General features: G+C 37.8%; 1 protein-coding gene across 2 annotated transcripts in view; it reads left to right on the top strand.

Annotated features, from left to right (window-relative positions):
• Nucleotides 1-15,631, top strand: part of FRAS1 (Fraser extracellular matrix complex subunit 1) — a 423,789-nt gene that overhangs the window by 293,289 nt on the left and 114,869 nt on the right. For both annotated transcript variants that reach the window (XM_019720206.2, XM_074324419.1), the window contains 3 exons: nt 685-838; nt 10,182-10,360; nt 14,726-14,842. In XM_019720206.2, the coding sequence (XP_019575765.2) occupies nt 685-838; nt 10,182-10,360; nt 14,726-14,842 (450 nt within the window). The remainder of the gene's footprint in view (nt 1-684; nt 839-10,181; nt 10,361-14,725; nt 14,843-15,631) is intronic.

The following is a 15,631-nucleotide window of genomic DNA, read 5'->3' as shown; positions in this document are numbered from 1 at the left end:
TTTTCTTTGCTTAGGCTGGGCTCTCTGCCTGAAAGCGGTTTCACCACTTCTCCACTTGGCCCATATATTTTTTTTGTCATTAAAGAATTAAATGATATTTCCATAGGAAAGCCTTCCTGAGCAACCCTTCTCCAAAAAAATCTCCTTTTCCTTCATTCCCCCACAGCATCCTGCTCAAGCTTCTCATAGAGCATCATTTGTGATGCATCCTAAGTATTCATGTGTCTATCTCCCCCACCAGATTGTAAGTTCTGAAACTGAGGTCTTCTTTCAGCCATCCTTATATATCTCAGGCCTCTAGCAGAAGAGCTGGCATGTAATAGGTGCTTAATGATTAATTCTTGAATGTGGGTGAATGGGGAGGATGGAAGGACAGGTAGATGGACAAATGAAAGAAAGAAATGGAGAGAAGAGTCTTGCTGAATGAAATAAGTTATCTACTCATGATAATTTAAAAGAAACAGGAGGATATATACATATGTACATATGTATTTACACACATGTATATATCTACACTTAGTATACATACATACAGTTCATAAGGTATGTAGATTCTTTGACTCTAAAACAAAGAATCTCGCTTAGATGATCATTAGCAGCAGTAGAACCTGGTAACTTATGTTTTTAAGCACTAGTATTTTCTTATGTTGCTTGGACCTAATTTGTACTCTTTCCTTATTCTAGAACGATGGAGGTCTTCAGCTGGTGGCTAATTCAATGGTGTGGGTTCCGGAAGGGGGAATGCTGCAGATTACCAACAGAATTTTACAGGCCGAAGCTCCAGGGACCAGTGCCTCAGAAATCACCTACAAAATTACACAAGACTACCCCCAATTTGGTAACTCCTTTTGCCTCTGTCATGATTAACATCATTTTTTCAGCAGTCTTAGATGTGCTTTTTGACGATGCCATACAACAAGGTTGTGATTACAATGAACTTGACTTTCTAGTATCTCGTATATCGCCCTTAAAAACACAATAATTAAAAGAGCTATCACACTGCACATATATACTAGGTAGTATACCAAACAATGTAAATATATAAAAACCTAAAATTTAAGGGGTTTTTAAATGATTTTTATTAAAATTTAACTAACATATAATGTTATATTAGTTTCAGGGGTATACCATAGTTACTCAACATTTATATACTTAAAGAAGAGATCGCCATGATAAGTCCAGTAACCATCTGACGCTGTACAATGCTATCACAATATTGATGACTATGTTCCCTCTGCTGAACATTACATCACCAAGACTTATTTGTTTTATACCTGGAAATTTGAACCTCTTATTCCCTTCAACTTTTTAAATTTTTCAATTACAGTTGACATTCACTATTATTTTATATTAATTTCAGGTATATAGCATAGTGGTTAGACATTTATATAATTTAAGAAGTGATCCCCCTGAGTAGTCTAGTACTCACCTGGAACTACATATAGTTATTGCCATATTATTGACTATATTCGCTATGCTTTAGTTTACATTTCCATGATTATTTTGTAACTACCAATTTGTACTTCCTAATCCCTTTCCTTTTTTCACCCTGACCCCAAGTTCCCTCCCATCTACACCCCAAAAAATATAGTACCCATCTGACACCATAGTTATTATAATATTATTGACTATATTCCTTATGCTATACATCCCATGACTACTGTGTAACAACCAATTTGTACTTCTTAATTTCTTAACCTTTTCCACTCACCCCATCAACCCCCCTCCATCTGGCAACCATCAAAATGTTCTCTGTATCTATGAGTTTGTTTCTGTTTAGTTTGTTTATTTTATTCTTTAGATTCCACATATAAGCAAAATCACATTGCACCTGTCTTTCTCTGTCTGACATATTCTACTCAGCACAATACTTTCCAGATCCCATCATGCTTCCTCAGATGGCAAAAACCCATTCCCTGCCACGGCCAAGCAATATTCCATGGTATATGTACCACCTCTCTTTATCCATTCATCTATCAACAGCCACCCAGGCTGCCTCCACATCTTGGCCATTGTAAACAATGCTGCAATGAACATATGGATGCACACATCCCCTCGAAGTAGCATTTTGGGTTTCTTTGGATATATACCCAGTAGTGGGACACTGGGTCTTTATCTTTTATTATAGCCTTTGTTTTAAAGTCTATTTTGTCTGGTATAAGTATTGCTACTCCAGTTTTTTTGTTTGTTTGCATTTTTATGAACTAATCTTTTTTCATCTCTTTCAGTCTATGTGTATCTTTTGATCTGAAGTGAGTTTCTTGTAGGCAGCATATGTAAGGGTCTATTTTTCTTACCCCTTCAGACTTCCTACGTCTTTTGATTGGAGCATATAATCCACTTATATTTAAATAATTGCTAATAGATATGCATTTATTGCCATTTTGTTACTCATATATTTTATCTTTTTATTCTTCTTCTTAAATAAGTCACCTTAATATTTCTTGTAATGCTGGTTTGGTGGTAATGAACTCCTTTAGCTTTTTCTTGTTTGGGAAGATCTTTATCTGTCCTTCAATTTAAATAGTTTTGCTAGGTAGAGTAATCTTGGTTATAGATCCTTGCTTTTCATTACTTTGAGTATTTCATACCAATGCCTTCTGGCCTGCAAAATTTCTGTTGATAAATCAACTGACAATCTTGTGGGAGCTCCCTTGTGGGTAACTAACTGCTTTTTACTTGCTGCTCTTAAGATTCTTGTCTTTAACCTTGATATTAACCTAAGATATTTGTCTTTAACATTTGGCATTTTAATTATGATGTGTCTTGGTGTGGGCCTGTTTGGGTTCATTTTGTTTGGGACACTAAACTTTCTGGACTTGTATGTCTATTTCCTCCTCAGGTTAGGGAAGTTTTCTGTCATTATTCAAATAGATTTTCAATTCCTTCCTCTTTCTCTTCTCCTTCCGGTACCCCTATGATGCCAATGTTAGTATACTTGTTATTGTCCCAGGGGCCCTGTAAACAATCCTCACTTTGGAGCAGCTGGGTGGCTCACAAGCTCTTAAAAACAAGGTTACCGGTTCAATTCCTGCATGGGATGGTGTGCCCCATGCAACTAAAGAATGAAAATGGTGACTGGACTTGGAGCTGAACTGCACCCTCCACAACTAAATTAAAAGACAACAGCTTGGAGCTGATGGGCCCTGGAGAAACACACTGTTGCCCAATATTCCCCAATAAAAATGAAAAGCACAAACAACAAAAAAACTATCCTCATTTTTTTGATTTTTTTGCTGTTCTGATTGAGTATTTTCTGCTACCTTATCTTCTAAGTCACTGATTCAATCCTCTGTTTCACCTAATCTACTGTTGTTATTTCCCTCTAATGTACTGTTCATTTAAGCTATTATATTATTATTTTCTTACTGTTTTCTTTATGTTTTCTATCTCCATTTACAGGTTTCCTATCTCTTTCTTGAAGTTCTCCTTGAGATCACTGAGCATCCTTATAGCTAGTGTTTGGAACTCTACATCTGGTAGATTGCTTGTCTCCATTTTGTTTAGTCCATTTTCTGGGGCTTTGTTTTGTTCTTTTTTTTGAGACATGTTTCTTTGTCCCCCCATTTTGGCTGCCTCCCTGTGTTTGTTTCTTTGCATTTTGTAGGACTGCTATGCCTCCCAGTCTTTGTAGAATGGCCTTATGTAGTGACGTCCTATGGAGCCCAGTGGCACAGTCTCCCTGGTCACCTGAGCTGGGTGTTCCAGGTGTGTCTATTGTGTGGGTTGTGTGTACCCTCCTGTTGTAGTTGAGCCTTGGTTGCTGTTTTCATATCAAGAGGAGGGATTGACACTTGGTCGGATTGGTTGTGAGGACTGGCCGTGACTACAGTGGAGGAGCTATTGTGTAGGGGCTGACCCTACAGAGCAGGATTTGCTTTAGAGGTCTCTGGTGCCTGCCCACTCAGCCCTTTGGGTGTGTCATCTTTGGAGGCTTATTGGTGATGCTCCTGATTAGTTCAGTGCTGGCCATGGGGCATCCCATCCCTGGGCCTTCCTGGGATGGGCTCTGCCACAGACCAAGTTCAGCCGCAGCATGTGCCCTGCCTGGGGCCACCTGGAATGAGCCACAAAGCAATCCACAAATGGCTGCCACCTGTGCTGGCCTTGGAGTTGCCTGGGAGAGACCAAGCCTCAAACTGAGGCCAGCTGCCACTAGTGACAGACTTGGAGTTGCTCAGTAAAAGGTAGGGGACATGCCGCCGAGACCAGATGCTGCTTGTTTGGGTTTTGTGAACCTTTGAGAGGTTTAAGTAAAGTCCACAGAATGAACATACACTAGTCTTTTATATGGAAAATCCGCTGGAAGCAACTTGGGTGTGTCTGAAAGTTGGGTGGGGCTAGGTCACCAAGGCAGGGTGACTGGTGTTAACCAGGTTGATGGAGACTCAAATATAGTAGCAACCTACGTCTGTACACAGGCAGGAGAGAGGGCTCGACGAAGAAACAATGGCTTCTGCCAGTACTTCTGTCTGGGAGAAAGCTCCCCCTCCAGCCCTCACCCTAAGCCAGATAATTCAGTTTCTCCCCATATGTCCCTGATGCCTTTTGAGCTGCTACCTCAGGACTGGAGCTTAAAGCAAGTGAGTCTGTCAGTAAGTCTGTGCACAGGCCCTTTAAGGGGATTTCTTGGACCCCAGCAACCCTCCATCTCACTCAGCCACAATCTCTGCTGGTTTTCACTGCCAGAAGTTGTAGGGACTTCTCTCCCTGGCAGTGGAGGTCTGGGGTGTTGAGTCTAGTAGGGGGCTGGGATCCCCTAGTGGGGGGGAGGGGCGGGCCAAGATATCCTTCCCTATTTTTAACAGTCGCACGTGGATGTGGGTGTTCCACATCTCTGCCCCTCCTACCAGTCTCGAGGTGGCTCCTTCTGTATGTCCTTAGTTGTAAGACTTTGGATTAGCTAGAGTTCAGGCCATTCTCAATGAGAGGTGTTCCGTGGTTTAGTAATAATTTTGATGTGGTCATGAGAAGAGGGAAGCACAGCATTTACCTACTCTGCCATCTTGACTGGAAATCTTAGTTTTAAAACAACTTTATTTTACAGAGAATGTAACTTGCTAATAGTTAATCTACCTAATATATGTCAGTTTCATTTCAAAGGCCAGGCTCTCAAACTCCATGTTGTGTCTCTCCTAGAACATCACCACACTTCTTGGTGAGACTCTTTTTTAAAGAAAAACTTCACATAAAAACATTTTCAAGATCTCCATTGTTACTTCTACTTCCAGAAAGATAGTGGACTATAATAACCTGAAAACTTCCCCATCATTAACACCTAGAAGTGCTGGATAAAAAATAATAACAATTATATGGCATTCATAGTTGATCTCACAAGAATGGAAAGAAATCTTGAGGCACCAGAAACAAAGAAGGAATTGAAAGCCAGTCTGGGCATGAGTTGATGGCATAGCTTCCCTGAGAGGGGCTGTGTGTGTCTCAGTAACCCAGGGGCTTGAGATTTAATGCCCATGCAGAGACAGAAAGTTGTCATTAAGATCCTGTGTAAAACCAAACTCTGGAATGACTTACCTTCAATTACAGGGACAGAATAGAAACAAGAAGCTCACCAGCACAGAGAGATCACAAAGAAACCTACCTATACTTGCCGGGGCTCAAAGTAAAACAAAAAAGTCTGCTGAGAATTCAGAACTTCAAGCTTATTTCTCCTGCAGATCCAGAGTTAAGTTACACCATGTCCATTGTCTGAGAAACCCAGGGCTGAGACATTAATATTAAAAATTAATCTCAGGCTGTGATACTTCTTGGGTTTCTTGCAGAAATAATAGAAATTGCTGTAGAATGTCCACCCTCAACTCCAGAGTGCACAGGATTCTCACTGGTAAAATCCATGAAAATTAGCTCAGAATTCAAAATTACAGAATATATGAGGAATCAATCTCTAGTACCATAACTAAAACAAACAATAAGATTAAAATCCCAAGGATATGAAATAAAGGAACAATCTTATAAAAAAAACAACTATGAAATAAGTATGTTTAAAATGATTTAAAGACACAAACAAGGAATTGAAACTGTAAATAAATTTAAAAATGCTGTAAAATGTTTTTTAAAAATTGACAGGTTGATATTTACAAAGAAATAAATGGATCACCTGAAAATGAAAATTAAACTATTCAAAGTAAAATATTGCTTGACATGTTATATAGTAGAGGAATAATAATCTGTTTTTCCTCTGGGTTATCAGATTTTTTTTAATTATGTGTTTTCTGTAGTGAGGAAAAAAAATAACTTTTGTACAATTTAAAAATAATTCCAATGACCACAAAGACATTGAAAAGCATAATCTAATCAAGAAATAATGTAATTATAAACCTGTCTAGCTGGGGTGTCATTTATTATAGTTGTGTAACCTTGTGGAAGGCAATTGAACACCACTGAGCCATAAGTTTCTTTGAAAGATTAGGCAAGATAATTTTTTTAACTTTTTATTTTAAAATAATTTTAGACTTACTGAAAATTCAGTTGCAAAAATAGTACAGCACTCCCGAATACCCTTTAGCTAGCTTCCCCTAATGTTAATATCTTACATTACCATAGAATAATTATCAAAACCAGGAAATTAATATTGATACAATTAATTAGTCTGCAGACCTATATTCAACTTTGCCATCTTTTCATCCACTGATTTTAAGCTAGATAATGTTTAAGTGCTTTTTAGCTCTAAAAATATTTTATTTGTTTGATGTATCAAATTCTCTACCTTTATCTTATTAAAAGCCAAAAAGTGACATTTCCTAGAGACAGCCTAGTATTCCAATATTCTGTTTGTGTTAAACAGAAAATGCTGAATTAAATTATTTTTAAGCCATTTCCTCTTGATGAAATGCCATGTAGGCTTGACTGTGACCCTTTCCTACTGTAACTCTCTTAATTAACTTCTTGCTGTGAATATAATCTTCTTTCTGTGTGTCCAGAGCTCCGTTTTAGCAATAAGCAAATCACGTTACTTTTTGGAGCCATTCAAGAGTAAAAACAGTGATGGGAACTAGAAGCCCACTTAACACAAATCTACTTAAACCCCTCTATCCCCGTGATGTGAATTGTGGAGCCCTTACCTCATTGCCACCCCAGCTACTGTATACTCCGTCATCACTTTACAGTGTCCCAGTTGGGCTTTAGGCTGGGACACTGACCGTAGAACTGAACCAAGTATAAATTGCTTGTATAGTATGTGCATAAAGGACCTAAGTTCAACCTCTTGTAGCCTCATCACTGTTTTCAAATGTAAGTTTAGACAAGTGGATTAATACTTATATTTTTAGCTACTTGAAAGTAAAGCAGCTAAAGTTTGAAAGTAAATTTAATGAGATGGCTTTAATGAAATAACTTGAGTATCATTTGAAGGAGAATCTGACTTAATCCAACACAGTGCCAGTTCCAGATTATTTAGCATAGTGTAAGAAAGCATTAATACAAATCATCTTGACCCTAAATGAATTCATAGAGATTCCAATGAGATCCCAACACTTAATACCTATTAAATTTTCCCTTCAGTATTCTTGGTTAAAATATAGACTGCAGTATAAAGGAAATCCTAAATTGGGATTATTTTCTGTTTTTTAAGCCTGATATTCATATTTTTAAAGGGTCATCTTCTGGTACTTGTCATAATGTAATAAAAACGGAGGTGAGGTACTACACAAAAGCTCTCAGCTTGCTCGGTGAATCCCACAAAACACTGGTATTTCTCCTTGTCTACTCATGGGCTTCTCACAAAGGCACATTATATTCAAAATACCCAGTGCTGAACTCTTTATCTTCCCTCCCACTTGCTTATCCCATCAGTGGCATCACTCGCCTACCCACCACCCAACCTGGTGGGCCATTCTCCAGTTCTTCCCGCCTTCATCCTTCAAAGCCACATTTGTCAGGTCTGCTGCTTCCACTCCCTCGGGGCCTCTTGTATCTGTTTATTTCTTCCCAATCTTACCTCTGTTACCTTAGTTCACATCCCCATCTCTCATCTGGATTTTGCAGTAGCCCCATAATTGGTCACACTGTCCACATAAATGTGAGGTACTATTGTTATCCTTTTTATAGAATAAAGTCCAGCCTTTTTAACAGGACTTTCAAACCTCAGAGGCTCTCTGTATTCCAATCATGTACATTCTGTGTTCTAAATCAGTTCATGCCATTCACCTACTGAAAACCTCACAGTGGCTCCCAGTTGCTTATGGAGGAGGCATGATCTTCAGGGAAAGGAAGTACATTTTGCTTGTCTTTGAATCCTCCCACCCTGAAGGGCCTACCACAGTAACTAGCACCTAACAAGTACCCACTGATATTTTCTGGGTTGAAATCAATGGAACTAGCCAATATCCTATGATTCCAGTTAATTTTCATAGTGTGACACTGATTTTTTTTTTTTTAATCTTAAAAATAAGTTTATTTCATTAGGCCGTATTAGGAAAATATGCTTAACTTTCATATTATAAAATAGAATAGCTAGGAAGTTGGCATTTGAATATTTTCTATCCTTACTGTCCATATTTGCATTGTGGAAATCTTTCAGAATATTTTACAAACGTATTCATATTCATAAACCGTCTATATCCTGGAAAGCATGTTTATTAGTAGGATCTTACGAACAGAAGTTGAACCAGGGAGTGACATATAATAGAATTTGTGACTTAGGTACAAATGAGAAATAATACAAGAAAGAAGCTAGAGTGAGTTGATCCTGCACAAGATTATATAAAGAAGAGTATTGATGTTTTTCTCTTCACTATTTCATCACCATCCAGGATATTATGCTTGTTTTTAACTTGAATTTAGTGCATATAAATATTAGAATTAGTATTTCCTTTGAGTAAGAAAACAAATTTCTCTAGGGTAATCAAAGTATGCTATCAATTGCTCAGTATGTTTAGTGTACCAAGATCTGGGTATCCGCCTACAGAACATTTAAAAAATATACGCAGTCTCTCTCTCTCTCTCTCTCTCTCTCTCTCACACACACACACACACACGCACACACACACAGGGGTAGAGAAGCTTTTTTCAGATTTATTGTTAGATACATTTTCATGAGAATACAGTTTCTGTTTTCAGCAGTTTATCCATTCTCTGTTTGGTCTTCACTTGCAGGCATATGCGTATTCTCCTTGTGAAATTTTAATTGTTTCTATAACACCTCTGTATTTGCAATCTCACTTTAAGAAGATAGTAGCTTCAGGTGAAGAATAAGCAATAGAAACAGATTGGTGTAGGTGGTGATGTTTAGATTTAGATTTCTTTGCTCCAATTCTAATAAAGCTTAGAGAATGAAGGGCTGGAAAACATGATCAGTTATTTATCAGGGTAAATATTGGCCTGTGAACACAAAACAATCATGATTGCTAACAGAGTTTTATGACCAAGAATATGAGCTTCGGATTCAAATCCCAGCTCCTCCACTTATCATTTGTGTGACCTTCAACAAGTTATTGAACTGCTCTGAGCCTAAAGAACTTTGTCTTTAAAATGGAGATGATAATAGCATCTTCAGAGGATTAAATAACATAACGATAAGGATGGCCAACATTCTTTTTGAGGACCTGTGAAGTGTGGACTATTCTCATTTTACCAGTGAGAAACAGAGACCTACGGAGTATAAATGAGGTCACACAACTGGATGAGGTGAAGCTGGGTTTGAACCACCACATAAAGTGCTTCATGCAGTGCCTGCCATAAGCTTTCCAGTGTTAGCTATTAGTGTTTTTGTTGTACAGAATTCTCCCAAAGAGTCTCTGATTTTTTTCTAATTTTCCATTGTGTTTACACCAATACTTTCTGATTAGAAAGCATTTTCTGTTCATAGAAAGCTGTGGGTAGAAATGAATTCATTCAATGCCCGGTATTTGAGGATTTGTTTGCAGTGTTCATGACTTATGTAATTTTAATAGATACACGTCAATAACTTTATACATGAATTGTCTTTGAATGACTTTGAGTTCTTTTAGCTGAAACACTGGGACTTTTATATCTAGAGGTGGATTTGATGACATCTATTGAATTCTGTGTTAATGTCCTTTTCTTCACCTTAGATAAGAATAAAGAAGTACATCATTTCTTTTCTGTTTTTGAAAAAAAAAAAAAAAAAGTGGTAGAAAAGGAGGTGAGAGCTGACTTAATTTTACTTTTCCAAGGGATCCTCACTAACCATGTGGCTTTCATAGGGGAGGTGGTCCTTCTGGTTAATATGCCTGCAGACAGCCCTGCAGATGAAGGACAGCACCTGCCTGATGGGAGGACAGCAACCCCCACCAGCACCTTCACACAACAAGACATCAATGAAGGCATCGTGTGGTACAGGCACTCAGGAGTCCCAGCCCAGAGTGATTCCTTCCGCTTTCAGGTACTCTGCTTCCTGACTTTTCTGATGCCTGGATGGTCCGATGCAAACCATCACCCTTATTTATAAACAACTCAGGTCACTTTCTGTGATTGCCTAGAAATCACATTTGGGGGAAGAGAAAAATGTAATTAATAGCATTCAGAGATATTTTTTTTTCATCTGTTAATTCAATCATACAGATATCTCCACAAGCAGAGTCATTCCACTGCAAAGAGGTTTATAATAGATAATGGCTAAAGTGTTTAGAAAAAAAATGCTTCCAAAATATTAAAATGCCATATGGAGAGGAAAATCTTATTTTTTTTTTTCAAATGTTTTTTGGAACATTTGTCATCTTATGATAAGATCATGGACTTGGCAGCCAATCCCAAGGTTTATATGTCAGTCCTGCAATGTAATAGCTATACAACTTCGGGAAAATTACTTGGGCAAAATCCTTGTACTTCAGTTTCCTCATCTATAAAATATCATTATTGTAAGGATGTAATGAGTTAATACATATAAAGCATTTAGAATACTGCCTATCACTTTGTAAGGGTCTGTTATTACCATTTGTAAAATTTGGTCAAATACCAGTGCTATTGACTGAATGTTTGTGCTCCCCCAAAATTCAGATGTTGAAATCCTACCTTCTCCTATGTGATGGCATATGGAAGTGAGGTATTTGGTAGGTGATTAGGATTAGATGAGGTCATGAGGGTTGTGCCCTCATGAATGGGATTATTACACTTACAAGAGTCACAGGAGAACTTGCTCGCCTTCTCTGCTCCCTGCCTTGGGAATACAATGAGAAGATGGCAGTTGACAACCCAGAAGAGAGCCCTCACCAGAACCTGACCATGCTGGCACCCTGACCTCAGACTCCAGCCTCCAGAGCTATGAGAAATAAATTTCTGTTGTCTATAAGCTACCCAGTCTATGGTATTTTTGTTACAGTAGCCCAAGTCAACTAGAACAACCAGACCATAAGGAGGCTGTCAATAAATTAAAGACCAAGAAATTATACTGGGCTATTATGAAATATAATTAGAAATTAATAATGAAAGGGTAAACAGAAAATTCACACCATTTGTAATTTTTTAAAATAAGCCTCCCAGAAATTACTAGTTCTAAAAGGAAATCAAAATGGCAAACTGTTAAGAAATATTGATGAGAAGGAAATAAATCATCATAATTTAAAAGATGTGGACAAAAATAATACCGTGAAGAAAACTGATGACCTCAGCTCGTATTATTGAGCAGAAAAGCATGAAAATAAAAGAACTAAATATTTAACTCAAGAAGCTAGAAAACTGCAAGGGAAACCTAAGGAAAGCAAAAGGAAGAAATTAATACAGATAGGCAGAGAATTGATTAATTATAAACTTCTAGAATTGATAAATGAGTACAAAATCTCATTCTTTGGAAAAACCAATAAAATTAGACAAACCTCTGTGAAGGACAATTTGGAAATAAAGAATTGAACAGAAATACAAGGAATGAGGAAGTATGAATGAGAAAGTGTGTTTAAGCATGGAAAGAATCTGGGAAAATGTAGACAAAATATACAGAAGCACTCATAGCGGTAGTGATCAGCCAGAGCAGTGTCCACGTCCTTCTAAGTCTGAGACGTCTTTTGTAGGAACCCAGCTGGGGATAAACTACCACAATCGTTTGCCTGTTAAAATGATCATCCATTTGGCCTCTGATGTCTTGTGTACACATCTTCATTGCCTGACTAAATTATATTGTATAAAAGATGTGCCTTTCCAGAGAGCATGTTGAAATAAACTTAGAAACCATTAAAATGAGATTGTACTGAGCACACGAAATGTCCAATGAGTGAGGAAACGTGTGCCCTTTGCCCAAGTTAACTTTTCATTTTTAGCACCTGGGGACTCAGCAGCCTTCAAAAAATGAGTCAGGATGGAGGCGAAGACCTCAATAAAAAGAAACCTCAGCAAAGTAGAATCCTCAGATCTGCCTATGCCTCATAAGTGTCAGGAGGAAGAGCATTATCAAAACAGAGCATTTCCCTGGATAGGGATTCTCAGCACCTGCCCAGAATGATATTTGATTGCTTTTGCAAGTGGGTTACTAAGTGGGTAATTATAAAATAGCAAAAGTTACTGATTTATTTTTAAACAAACTTGCTTGAGTTTAAGACATCCAGTTGAACATCATTACTTAGAATAAGTGGTTCCCTTTGAAGAGTCTTCAGACATTTTGCTCAAAGTGTGTTTAGAACTTCTACTTGAAATCTCCTTCAAAATCTATGGGGCATTCTTCAGAATATCCTCAATAGTGACAGCATAACATCCTTTGGAAATAGATTTTAAACTATAATCAAATATACCCAAAGTCATTCAGAATCATGTCTGGTATGAAGAAGAGTAGTAATTATTTTTGCTTAATACAGGGACTAATTATGAAGTAGCAAGTTCAGTTTTCTTACATGATTTCTGAACTCCCTCTGAAAGCATTCCAAAAAGTGCGTTTTAAACACTGACAGCATCTTTATTACAAGTTATGAAACAATTCTGAGATAATGTTCTCCTAGATATGAAAGGTTTGGTGTGTTTGTTTTTAAAGTCTCATTGTTTTATAGGCTTCCCTCATATTTTGATTTGAAATGATGCAGACACTATAACTATGTGCTAAAATAAACAGCAAATTTTCCCATTCATTTTAGTGTCCCTAAAGGATTTAAACCAAAAAAAAATTGTGTTAAAAATGCTGTTCTCATGATTCTTCTCTTCCCCACCTCCCCTTTTTTCAGTTTCAAGCAGAAATTGCAGTACAACGAGCTGCATGGATTTAATTTCGTTTTAATGTTCATGTGCTGTTATGAGCCAGCAATGCATCCCATGTGTTACTTTGAGTGTAAAACTTGGCATTTATGTAATAAACATGGCATTTAAAAATAGAGCATGGCATAGTGAGAAGAAAGCATACACACTCATGTCATTTTGGCATGGGAAGGAGCCCGGGTTTGGGTGTATTCAGATCATATTGGCACAGCCTCAGGGAATGCGGTTTGAAAAAGACCAACATGTTTCACACCAGTATCTTTACTGAGGAAGCTCCAACTGCTTCCCTTGCTTGATAATATGCCCGCATTTCACTACCTGCACAGTGTTGCGTTTCTCTCATTCAAAAGATAGGAGGACATATCTTTCCCTTTTCTAATTTTGTAAATCGTCCAAATTGAGTCAAATCGGTCAGTAGGAAGATCACAACCCATTGACCTGGTTAAATAATGAGCCTTATCGACTTTGTAATTTCGACACCTTGCTCAACTTTTCTGACCTTCGGTTTCCTCATCTGTAAGAAAGGAGATAATAATATCTGCTTTGTGAGTATTATGTAAGTTGACTTCTGAGAAGTAGCTACTACAGTGCTGAGCCCATGATAGATGTTCAGTGAACTATAGCCATTATTCTTGATATTATTTATAGTGACACTATACTATGCTTCCTTGAAAACATGTAGATATTCTGAAACTGGAGCTCCAAGCATCTGACATGATAAAGATACAGAGAAGACAATTTTTTGTTGTTGTTGGCGGAACTGTAGAAGACATAGAGAAAGGGCTGCTGTTCCTGCCCTTTTCTCAGAATTTACAGAACCCTGCTCCCTCTCATATGGAATTAATGCAACTACACATGGTCACACAGAAATACCAGTTATTGTAACAAACCTAAGGTGGAACAGACAATAGAGAGAACAGTGCAAGGGAGCAGCTCAGAAGCTCTGAGGAGGGGAGAAGCTGCATAGGAAAAGCATCATTTTTCAGCATTTTTGAAACAGGAAAAAGTTGATTTTATGACCATACCCCAGCTGTAAATGTTATAAATCTTGCCTTACAATGATGAGATTGAGATTTGTCTTTATAATCTAGATCTGTAAAGTTTAAAGAAATGGAATGAAAATCACATATATAACATGGGTTATATAGTCTCATAATGCAACATTATGTAGCTATCAAAAATTAATGTTTTCAAGAATGTTTAGCAAAATACCATAGTATTATGTTCAGTAAAAATTTAGAATATACTATTGTATATAAAGTTTGACATGTATCCATAGGAAAAGGATTTAACTAAAATGCGTCAATATGTTAACAACTACTAATTTCCAGATAGTGAAATTCTAGATGATTTTTTATTTCTTATTTATGCTTTCCAGCATTTTCAGAATTGCCTAAAATGATTATGTATACTTTTTATAACCAGTAAAAAATTAATATTAAAATTCAAGGAGCAGAATGAAAATTGTAATTCAGGAACAGATAGAATTCAAAGACAGATGGTTTAAAGAGGGAAATAAACATGTGCAGATACACTCTGCCCAACAGAGGCTCACCGGTATGACATTTCTTTCCAGGTATCTAGTGCCACAGATGCCCACACCCCCCTGGACAGCCGACTGTTCAACATCGCGATCTTACCACAAACGCCTGAAGCGCCTCAGCTCTCTCGGGGAGCATCTCTCCATATGACTGTGAGTTGGGTGGGAGGGCTCATGGTTTCCGCCTGGGGGAGGCATGCTGACGGAATTTGATGGAGTGTCCTGTTTTCATATCTGGTGAATGCCTGACCCAGAATGCAGACAATACCAGCCCTGTAAATACATTTCTCATTCATTGACTTGAAAATGAAGCTTCAAATTCCCAGAGTGAAAGGAAAGTTAGATGGAATCCACTTCGACCTCACACCCATTGCTGCTGTCCTTTATGCAGCACTCCAGACAATTATAGGGCTTCTCCTTGAGTGGTTGGAAGACATTTCAGGCTTATGTCTATTTAATCAGTACCATCTGGGCATGGTTATTTAGCCAGTGATAGCTCCACCTAGCTAGAGAAACTGTTACTCCATTTTTTAGAAGCCCTATTAGAAGTTTCCTTTCTATTATAAAAGATTCCTGAAGAAGGTGATGTTTATGCTGAATCCAGAGAGGTAAGTAGCAATTTCCCAGTGAAAGTTTTGAGGGCAGGTTAGAAGGAATGGAGAGGTGACAGCAAAGGGCACTAACAGACATGAAAACAGCACATGCAGATACCCCGAGGTGAGGGAGAATATGAATATTGAGAAAATTGCAAATAGTTCAATAAGACTGGAGAAATTAGGAAGGCAGAGGAGGAGTGGTGAGGATGTAGACGTCCATGACCTTGATCACAGAAGGTCTTGCATGCTGTGTGGCAAGAAGTACAGGCATATGGAAAGGTTTGAAGCGAGGCAACAGCTGAATGAGTTCAGACAATTAGCAACTCCACTGTAACCTGATATCTAG

This window comes from Rhinolophus sinicus, linkage group LG02, assembly GCF_036562045.2.
Source record: "Rhinolophus sinicus isolate RSC01 linkage group LG02, ASM3656204v1, whole genome shotgun sequence".
Taxonomy (NCBI): domain Eukaryota; kingdom Metazoa; phylum Chordata; class Mammalia; order Chiroptera; family Rhinolophidae; genus Rhinolophus; species Rhinolophus sinicus.
Note: the sequence above shows the minus strand (reverse complement) of the source record. Positions and strands in the feature narration are given on the sequence as shown.